Source organism: Mytilus galloprovincialis, chromosome 9, assembly GCF_965363235.1.
Source record: "Mytilus galloprovincialis chromosome 9, xbMytGall1.hap1.1, whole genome shotgun sequence".
In the NCBI taxonomy this organism is placed as follows: Eukaryota; Metazoa; Mollusca; class Bivalvia; order Mytilida; family Mytilidae; genus Mytilus; species Mytilus galloprovincialis.
The window spans coordinates 88,148,317-88,159,847 of record NC_134846.1 but is presented as its reverse complement, the minus strand read 5'-3'; the positions used below and the strand labels follow the sequence as shown (position 1 = coordinate 88,159,847).

The window sequence follows — 11,531 nt, the reverse complement described above, 5'->3', positions numbered from 1 at the left end:
TGGCTCTAAATAATGACGACTTCAGTATGTATACTAAAGAAATTTATCCTGTAGAACTTACTTTAAATAAAGCTAATGATAACAATGACCACTGCCCTTTCCTCGATCTTGATATCTATATCATAAACGGGAAGCTTAATACAAAAATTTATGATAAAAGAGATGATTTTTCATTTCCTATTGTTAATTATCCATTTTTAGATGGTGACGTTCCCTTGTCACCATCTTATGGTGTTTATATATCTCAACTTGTACGATTCGCTCGTGTATGTAACAATGTATTAGATTTTAGCGAGAGAAATTTATGTATTACTGAAAAATTATTACACCAGGGTTTTCGATATCACAAACTGGTCAAAACATTTACTAAATTTTATCACCGGTATAAGGAAATAATTCGTAAATATAACTCAACATGCAGACATCTTATACGTTCAGGTATTTCACATCCAAAATTTTATGGAAATATTCTTTATAAAGCACAAAAATGTCAGTATTCTCCTCAGAAACTAACAAAACCTTTAAATAGACTTATTAAAAGGGGATATAGTTACGATACTGTTGTCAGGTCATTAAAGATTGCATATTTTGGCTTTAACATTGATTCACTGATAGGGTCTTTGCATCGGAACTAAACACATTTACTTCTAAAAAAAAACAGTTGTTGGCATGACACGGGTTATGTTCTTCTCATATATTTTATGATAGTATGATACTAAACCCCTAACGGGAGGGATTGTACCTGATATTCATATGATGAAGACATAATCTTTCAATCAGTTTAATTGAGGTCTGGAGCTGGCATGTCAGTTAACTGCTAGTAGTCTGTTGTTATTTATGTATTATTGTCATTTTATTTATTTTCTTTTGTTACATCTTTTGACATCAGACTCGGACTTCTTTTGAACTGAATTTTAATGTGCGTATTGTTATTCTTTTACTTTTCTACATTGGCTAGAGGTATAGGGGGAGGGTTGAGATCTCATAAACATGTTTAACCCCGCCGCAATTTTGCGCCTGTCCCAAGTCAGGAGCCTCTGGCCTTTGTTAGTCTTGTATGATTTTAAATTTTAGTTTCTTGTGTATAATTCGGAGTTTAGTATGACGTCCATTATCACTGTACTATTATGCATATTTTAGGGGCCAGCTGAAGGACACCTACGGGTGCGGGAATTCTCGCTACATTGAAGACCCATTGGTTGCCTTCGGCTGTTGTTTGCTCTATGGTCGGGTGGTTGTCGCTTTGACATATTCACCATTTCCTTTCTCAATTTTAAACATAATTATATAAATTTGTGTAATAAGATAATTTAATACTTATGTCTATGTATACAACAAGCAAACACACATTTATTAAAACAATCCGTATCGGACCACCAAATACATTGGTCGATGGAAGTCGTTCTTCTCACCGTACCCTTGATCTAACGACTTCATTGCAGCAAACATACATGAACGTAACATATTAATATATGAAAATGCCGTATATAAGAGATCAATAAAATATTGTTTCGTTGCCATTTAATAAGGAACTTTCTGTTTTTAATTTTCCTCGGATGTCGGTATTTTTTGTGATTTTTCTTTTTAAATGGAAGCAGTTCAACAATCTGACCACCACAAGTTCTTTAAATGATTAAAATATAATTATATAACGAAAGCAACAGAAAAATCATTAGTTTGTCGGCCTAACCAAGTGGTTTTGTTTATATTATAGGGTTTTGGTGTTGGTAGCATCCGGAAATTTGTCATGAGCGTTTCTAAACCAATAAATGATCCAACGGTATTGAAAATTTGGCATGATAATAGTGGACAAGGAAATTCAGCATCATGGTATCTTAATAAAATAATGCTAGAAGATGTACAAACCAGTGAGAGGTAAAGCTTACCAATTAATTAAGTTCTCTCCTATCATAGATAAAGGCTATATAGAAATATACATCTATTTAGGTATCATTGAGAGTTTTCACCTGCATATTGATAAAGATGAATAACATATATAATTGTGTTGTGTTTTTATAATGATTTTGTGAAGCAGGATTGATAAGAGACGACAAAAGCAGTTCATGCAAAATGATAAACAGTCAAATTCCGAAATTTATTTCAAATTAAAATTGCCTTACTCTTCCCCTTCGTGGGTTGATTTTTATTTTTTTGGCTTTTTAACTATTTTGATCTGAGCGTCACTGATGAGTCTTATGTAGACGAAACGCGCGTCTGGCGTTTAAAATTATAATCCTGGTACTTTTGATAACTATCTTCCCCTTCGTGGGTTGATTCGCCAGGCTTAAACGAACATAAATTGTTTATACAATGAAACCTTACTCATGTACCAGAAAGGAGCTCATTGAAAATAGTAGACCTAAAAACAATCAAATCGGTTTATTAAATATTGAACAACAGTGGACTACTATCGTCTTTATTTATAAATAGTATTTACTTTACAAACAAGAACAAGCAAACTTTTCTAGATATAGGAACGTAGTAAGACTGTCGGTACCTAGAAAGTGACAAAAACATCCAATGCAAACTATTATTAATATTATGGAGACACAAATGTTTACCAAAATTACATGTGCTTCCGTAAAAATCAATTAATAAATGTTCTCTTTTTGACAGGTATACGTTTATATGTGATCAATGGTTGTCTTTGGACCACGATGATGGCTGCATTGATTGTGCCATTCCTGTTTCTGATAAGTTGGATAAACACAAATTCTCATTTTTATTTCACGAAAAGACCAGACAAAACACTACAGACAATCACTTATGGCTATCGGTTGCAATTCGCCCTGAAGATAGCAATTTTACAAGGATAGAACGAATGGCTTGTTGTTTGACATTGTTGTTTCTCACTATGATCTCAAATGCAATGTTTTATGGACAAAATACCGGAAGTCAATTTTCAATCGGACCAATCAAATTATCACTTTCTGGGATATACATTTCACTTATAAGTGCAATGATTGCGGCACCTCCAATATTCTTAGTATCTTATATATTTAGAAGTTCAAGACATCGTAACACAAGCGCAAAGAAGCCTTTACCAAATACTAACGAAGTCCAGGATATGACACTTCAACCCACTGACAAGACCGATGCGGAAACCCATTCTAAAGCAGATGTTATAGACGACACTCAATTTTCACTTCCGTTTTGGTGTAGATATGTAGCATGGGGAATAGTCACATTAGCCGTCTTTACATCAGGATTTTTTCTAATTCTGTATAGCATGGAATGGGGAAAGACGAAGTCAGAGGAATGGCTGCTATGTTTCTTTATGTCATTCATCGAATCAATGCTCCTCGTTGATCCACTTAAGGTAAAATATTCCAGGTGTCGCAGTACTCATATAATCGTCAACTACCATTCGTACAACAGTGTTTAGCTATGAAATGATTCATGTGTTCTGATTCCAGTAACAAAAATTAAAAGCAACAGATATCGAATACATTAATCAACAATGTTAAAATAGATAAAATACCCATATGAAATAGAAATATACGTATATTTTTAAAATAATGTAGTGAAGAGTTACATCTGACGAAAATTGATCGTAAAATGTATCGAAGTTTCGTGTCCATTAAACACACCATTTGAACAAAGAATTAATCTGTATGTAGATACATTCGATCCATTAATCTTTTAATGTTTCAGTCAAATATTTATGGCACTGCGCTTCTGAGCTTGAATCTAATTGTATAGCCTTATTTACAAATTCGAAAAAACACTTTAATCTAGCTAAAAAAGGCCACAGTATGAACATTTCAGACAATTCAAAAAAAGTGCCCGTAACTACTCATATAGCGTCGTTTTCATTCATTCTTCCTTGTTATTTTGGTGGGGTAGTTTTTATGTAAGGATCACAGTTGTGCAAATAAAGTCCGTAAAGTTGAACATGAACGAGCGTAATGCATAAATAGTGATATATAAACGTCTTACTATGGACGAGAGAGTTTGTTAGCGCTATGTAATGGGAAATTGACAATATTTCGGATCTTTTCATTATAAAGTTAATCTAATATTTCTTTTAGTTAAACAGAAATAAAAATTTTAAATCAATGTGTACATGTTAATTTAACATATTATATATCAAATAAGGATATGGAGTATAATACTTCTATTATTTTATATAAACTAAAGGACAAGTATAACTCATGATAAAAAGTAAATGTAGTTACCTTTATTTGGAAACTTCACTTTTGTTTTAGATTATACTGCTGTCGCTTGTATTCTCTTGGATTGTAAAGAGTTATAAAGAAAAAACTGGAAAATACGACAGAGAGAAACTTCTTATGGAGACGAAAAGACGTGCAGCAAGTCCATTTTCATATCTTTTAGGTAAAGTTTTTGAATTCCATAGTCCTATTTATTGTTCAACCTCATTATTTCCCCTTTTCCGTTTTCATTTAAACTATTGAAGTAATACGCTGGTATGACTTCATTATAGAACATCATATATTCAATAAAAAAAAAAATTGAATTACACCTTTAAAAATTTGATTTGATTGTTCACCTTTTGGTTGAAAACTATTAAACATTCCGGTCATCAATAAAGAAAACAAAAATCCATATGATCATCATTGAAACTTATAGAATATCTGTTTTTATATTATAAGACCACGGATATGTTTCAACTGTCGTAACTACAATCCAACCCTCTTTTTTTGACAATATAACTTACCGAATAAGAAGTATCACCGGGTTGTCAGTTCATTCCCAATTTTTGATTTTGAATGTCGCTTTTGATATCTTTCACCTCTTTTTTGATACGATGTTCTTATAATTGACCTTATCGTCATTTTGTCACGTGATTTTATTGCAGTAATTATGTCTTACTGATCAATTAAACAATCTGTTGGTAGTATAGCATTTTAGTATAAGTTTAAACTCTAAAGAATACGATGCATATAGGCCCATTTGCCACACTACAGTTTATGTTTGACCTTTTCAAGAAACGGAGTGCGTGTATTTTTTCCGATGTAGAACATGATTGTGGACGACACTACATAGTAAAATTGGCACAGATTGAAGGCAAAATGAAGGACCCTAAAACTTTGAAATATTTGCTAAACATAAACTCATCTAAGAACACTGTGCCTTGCGAAGTTGGGACCATAGTTTCTTATTTGTCAACATGACATTATTAGGTAGAATATAGTAAATGGACCGACACATCATCAAGCAAAACCTTCAGCAAGAGAAAATCTTATGTCAATATGGCTATAATTTAGAGTCCATAAAGAGGTTATTGCGTGTAATGACCTTTTTATTGCTATTCATAACTTTCCTAAGTTCTGTTTATCTTAATTTTCTATAGATGTGTACCAAAAGAAGCAAGCTCCATTGAAACCAAAGAAACTTGCTAGATTGAAAGAAAAAAGACAGCAGCGACTTCTTATGCAAGAGATATTCATAGAGCTAGTTTTGTATATGATATTCCTTGCTGTTTTGTATTGTGTCAGTTTTAGTAACAGGGATTCAAGATGGTACAACGTCAAAAATCATCTAGAACAGCATCTTGTTACATCGAATAATATCTCAACAGGCGATTCAACGTTTAGATACGATCAGGTAAGTTGTCTTTATATACCGATGTTTTATTTAAATGTTGAAAATGTGAAGAAAATAATACGAGATAGAAACAGCCATATATCACTTCGGATATATTTCCAAAGAAATGTAAGGAATAAAACAAAATCTGCCTTAGACTATATTATAACTCAAAACATGGTTTTTCCTGATCTCATAGTTCTCAATTTTACAAAATTAATTAAAATTTAATCATGCCAGAGTTACAGGACTTTGATTGGTGATGAATTAAAAGCTTCTCAAATGTTGTACAAAATATGTCAGAATTGCAATCAAATTTTATGATCTTATCTTGCCATTTGCTAAAAGAGGGACGAAACCAGAGGGACAGTCATCTTATAATCTTTGTTTCATCCACATTTAGAATAGTCAATATTTTAGTTTATAACCAAATACATCTGTAGGTTATGTTATTTATTCATAATTCAGTATGTGTAACTAAGACACAAAATATGAAAATCATCTTATAACTTCTGTTGTCATATGTCTTGAACTATCAGAATGTTTTACAGGTTACAACTGCATCTAATTTATATACATGGATCGACGAGACTCTTATTCCGTTTCTGTTTCCAAGATACCATTCCAATGGAGATCAACTGAAAGCCGATAGAAGATTATATGTACAAGACCAGGTCAATTTTCGTGTTGGTCCAATGAGACTAAGACAACTAAGAGCAGTTCAAGGTAAATAATACAAACATCTTTATTTGTATTACTACTGTGTTCAATTTAATTACCAGTTCGAACTTGTGAAATTGAGGTTTGCAGCTAAGTCTGGCAACGATTATTTTCAGTTAGTAGTGGCATTCCACCATTTTCTACATAAGAAAATGTCTGAACCAAGTCAGGAATATGACAATTGTTGTCCATTCGTTTGATGTGTTTGAGCTTTTGATTTTGCCATTTGATTTGGGTCTTTCCTTTTTGATTTTTCCTCGGAGTTCAGTTTTTTTGTGTTTTTACTTTTTTCTGTTCCTTATTGTTTTGGCTACTTTCAATTAAACAATATTCGTATTGGCAAACTGATTAATGAAACTAATGACATAAGTTGGTTACATCTAAAGTCTTTTTTTAGATATATCTTTATCAGGAATGCCTTAACCTGGATATTCGAAAGCCATAATAAGTACATACATAAACATATTCTCAAGAATATAAAAAAACAAGTCATGAACATTCAGATTGACAGTCTTAACATATAAGAGTAAATAGCTGATTACAACTAAAAATAAAACGCAACTTGAATCTGAGAAGACAAAACTTGTATAATAAGCAAGCTATCAAAGGAGTTTAACTGAAATTCTACAACTCATTTGGTCGTAGTCTTTTTTACATCGAGGGAAATTTATTATTAAAAGTCACTTGATATAAATGTAGGTATTAACTTTTTCAGAGCCATGTAGAACAGAATTTTGGGGTAATTTTACATGTTATGGTGAATATTCTATTTACGGAGAGGAGGATGGAAACTATTGTGTAGCCTGGGAGTCTCGCCCTTGTGTCAGAGGTCAAGCTGTTTATAATATGACACATGCTGCCTGGAATTTTGTGTCTTCTGTTGATATTTGGGGACTTCCGGCCGCAGGACTACATTCTACCTACGGCGGTGGTGGATACATAGCAGAATTTGTTGTCAACTACAACATATCACGTCTAGTTCTCAATGATTTGTATAAATACACATGGATAGATCGTAAAACGAGAGCCATATTTACAGAATTCACTTTGTACAACGTAGATGACAATGTTTTTGTTTTCATTTCCTTTTTGACCGAGTTTCCGGAATCAGGTGGGATCATAACAAGTACATTGATTAAACCATTTCGGCCTTATCAACATGTCGGAGGCCTTGGTATGTTCATCTTAATTTGTGAAATTATTGTACTAATTGGAATACTTATATTTTCTGTTAATAAATGTCTTTTGATTCGGAGAAACGGAAAGAAGTTGTTTAAGGAATTATGGAATATTCTTGACATTTTAATTATAATTTTATTCTTTATTTGTACCGTAATGTATATTGGAAGATGGATAATGATTAATATGGCAATGAAAGAATGGGAAAATCATAAGAATGAATTCGTCAACTTCAGTCATATTGCGTCATGGGACGAACTGTTTAACATTTTCTTGGCATTCATTATATTTCTGACCACATTCCGAATCATGCGAGTTCTCAGCTACAATGAAAGAATAAATCAATTCGGAAAGATACTAGGACATGTGAGCCGTGATCTTTGTGGATGTTTTGTAATGTTTTTGATCGTGTATGTAGCGTTTTTTACTTTTGGACATTTAATATTTGGCAGGTATCTAGAAACATACAAAAACTTATTCGTATCTTCAACGACATTGGTCAATGCTATTATCGGTAAAAATAGCATCAAAGATCTGTTTACTGTGGAGCCCGTTCTGGGAAGAGCCTATTACTTCTTCTTTGTTTTGTTTTTGTTGTGGATTTTAATGACAATGATGAATGCAACATTAAATGTAGGTATTACAACTGTCAGGAACAAACCTGTTAGGTCAACATTCGGCATCACAAACATTGTAGCAGGTTTCTGGAAAGAGGCTGTCGGTCTCATTATTGCATCAAATAATACCACAACAAAAGACAAGATGAAGTTGTCACCAGACTACATATTAAGTAAGGAAGTTCCAAAACAAATAGAAATCATACGACAAGAAACTACAAAACAAATCGAAATGGTAAAACCGAAAGTCGATTTAACGAAGAAGAAAATACGTCCAAGACGTATTTATCAGTAGAATTTATATTGTCCTTGGTAAATAGTTGATCTTAAAGTTACTTTTTAACATAACGAATGCAAAAATTACGTTTGACTTCTGTTTAAAACGGGACTATAATTTACACGAAAAATTAAACAGATGATGCTACCGAACATTAAATGGTACATTGAAATCGTTTTCTGCAATCACTTTTTTTCTGTGCAACAATAAACTAGTGCAAAATTCGTTTCATAATCTCGTTTTGTTTGAGAAATGTTTAATACATAAAAGGTTATGATTGTTTTTTCTTTAAACATGTCATTTTATTGAATAATCTTATTTTAATGCGCGCTAGATAACTTCGCTTAAAGTTATCTGAGACATACAATACCAAATCTGCCTTTGTTTTTCCTTCGTTATATTGTTTGCAGTATTAAATAATTTGTGCATGTGTTGGATTGAATATATTCAATGTTCAACTTTCTAAAGTCCTTCTTGAATATACAAATTAAGTTAAAATAAAAGCAAAGCGAACGCATGTACTCTAATATGAGGCAGGCATCACCTGTAAAGGGGACGAAGTCTGTATGAATTATTTTTTGTAACTTCAAAAGCTGTTTACAAAGAAACGGAAATACCGTAACGTTTCCGATTTTTATTCTTTAGTTAGGGATTTTATTTGTGACGTTATTTAAGTTATGACGTCATGTTCAATGTAAATAAAGAAATGCGATCATCAGGTAACGTTTATCCATCATATCAAAGACAAAGAATTATTTAAAATGAAATTGGTTTTGTGTTCCTTGAGTTCCTATATTTTATTTTACCAGACTACTCAACGTCTCATGACAACGAGAACGGAAGAAGGAAGTGGATATCTGCGTTCTGCGCAAATGCGGGAATTATAAAAAGTGACAAAAATAGTTAACCGTTTTGAGTTCATTAGTACAATGAAAAATTCGTGAATATTTTTCCTTTTTTTTATTGATTTTTCTACTGTTATAGGGGACTTCGTCCCCTTATTAAAGGATTGGATGTGCCTTAACGGCTTAGCAACTCTCTGGCATATTTGTCACCAAAATATTTATGAGACAGGTTTTACTTGTAATAGGGAATAGTTATCAAAGGTACCAGGATTATAATTAAGTACGACAGACGCGCGTTTCATCTATATAAGACTCATCAGTGACGCTCATATCAAAAAAGTTACAAAACCAAACAACTAAAAAGTTGAATGGCATTGAGGATTCAAAATTTCAAAAAGTTGTGCCAAATACGGCTAAGGTAATCTATCCCTGTGATAAGAAAATCCTTAGTTTTTCGAAAAATTCAAAGTTTTTTAAACAGGAAATTTATAAAAATGACCACATAATTGATATTCATGTCAACATCGAACATTTTATTTCCGAATCTGCATAAAAGGAAATAGAAATAACTGTTTTCGATGTTGGTTCTGTTGTAAGGAACTTTAGTTGTAACGTGATTTTTCAATGTAAACAAAGAAATGGTATCAACATTCTGGTGACGTTTTTCATTTATATCAAATAATTTTTAAGATACAATTGTTTTAATCGATAATAGATCATGTTTGCATGATATATTTGGAACTCGTCTAGCCCAGTAGTCAGCACGTCGGTGTTGACATGAATATCAGTTAAGGATTCAGATAAAAAGTCGTATTATTAGATACAGAAATCTGAGGACGATTGATCAGGCAAGTTTCCAAAGAGAATACATTTTGTTTGCAATAAATTCGTATGATGATTTAGCTCCAGAATCATTTGACAATATAATAAATTTATTTTGATTGTTTATCGGTCATTTTTTCCCGTTATCAACAAACAAGCAGTATGATACCCTTCCTTTATTTGACACAAAATCTCGTGACAAACAAGATCAAAAGAAATAAACAAATTTCTTCGCGAAAGCGGGAAACCGAACAAGTTTGAAAAATTTAAACAATTTAGAGATTGAATAAAAAAAAATCTTCTTGTCAATTTTCAGACTGTAAAAAGGGAATTATTCTCCATAAATAAAAGAATAATGGTATGATGAGTACTGCGAAAAAACACTTGAATAACATTATGAATAATCGTCAAACAATTTTGGTCGTTTGAAAACTGTCAGTTACATATGACAGGTTGTCAAAACAATTTGTAAACCTGCAACAATAAGAATTTTAAGCAAACGTTGGAATCAATACATAAATAGAATACACTAGAGTGTAAAGATCTTGGACAGATAAATTATGCTTGAGCAGAGTGTAGGTCTGCGTTTCGTATCCACAGCTGTGCACATTATCGCCAAGAAATAAATAGAAAAAAATGAAGAAGGATATCTCTACTGTACAGTGATTTAACAACAGCATGTTTTATCATCGACTTAATAAATATAGCTTATCAATTTGAATATGATAAATATGCTCATATTGACATAACGCGTACACAATGGTACAACGAAATGATATGTGAGACAATCCGCTTCTCTTTTTCTATGCCTCCTCGACATGATTCTGAAACTCGCCAAAAACTTTTGCACATTGGAGTCATATTTCTGTATACTGTATTTTTTTAATCACTTCTTCGGTAGATGTTACAAAAGTGTTTCCCCTTTTGTGTTAAACATATGTTGTTGTGACACATAAAAGGTACGTCATCAGACTTTTTATAAGAAATCATTTGTCTTTAAGCAGATAATTGATGTCAGGGATAAGGTGAAGGTCTACACAATTGTTATTTTTATATTGTTTAAAGGCTCTTTAATTCATTGATTTTCAAAATGTCAATATCAAGAATTTGTAGATGTTGTCTGACTTTGTTAACTGGCATGGAGTCGAATGTTTCAGGTGGATTGAATTTTATAACTGTTCCTTCAATATTAACGGCATACGATACAGTTTTGATCCCATATTGAAATTTTGCTGACAATTTGCATATAGGCTGTTTTCCCCTCATTAAATCAAATATGTAATTAAAAATATACCTTCATGTGCTACTTTTTGAGTAAAATGAGGTTTTTATATTTTTGCTCAAAATTATGTTTTGAACAGATCATACGTTTTCCCAACGATTCAGTTTCAAGTACATACAATATAAATTGTGTTAAATACTGATGATTAGTTTCCGTTGAATATGTTTTTATTGATATTTAAGTCTGCCAAAAGCAATAGTAAATGATTGTAAATAGTTTAAAACTAGCATTTATAGCTT

At 32.1% G+C, this 11,531-nt stretch overlaps 1 protein-coding gene across 1 annotated transcript in view; it reads left to right on the top strand.

Moving 5' to 3' along the window:
* Positions 1–8,774, top strand: part of LOC143046286 (uncharacterized) — a 54,744-nt gene extending 45,970 nt beyond the window's left edge. The window contains exons 19-24 of the mRNA XM_076219378.1: positions 1,715–1,875; positions 2,617–3,319; positions 4,209–4,338; positions 5,318–5,571; positions 6,102–6,276; positions 6,986–8,774. Of these exons, the coding sequence (XP_076075493.1) occupies positions 1,715–1,875; positions 2,617–3,319; positions 4,209–4,338; positions 5,318–5,571; positions 6,102–6,276; positions 6,986–8,361 (2,799 nt within the window). The 3' untranslated portion in view covers positions 8,362–8,774. The remainder of the gene's footprint in view (positions 1–1,714; positions 1,876–2,616; positions 3,320–4,208; positions 4,339–5,317; positions 5,572–6,101; positions 6,277–6,985) is intronic.
* The last annotated feature ends 2,757 nt before the right edge of the window (positions 8,775–11,531 follow it).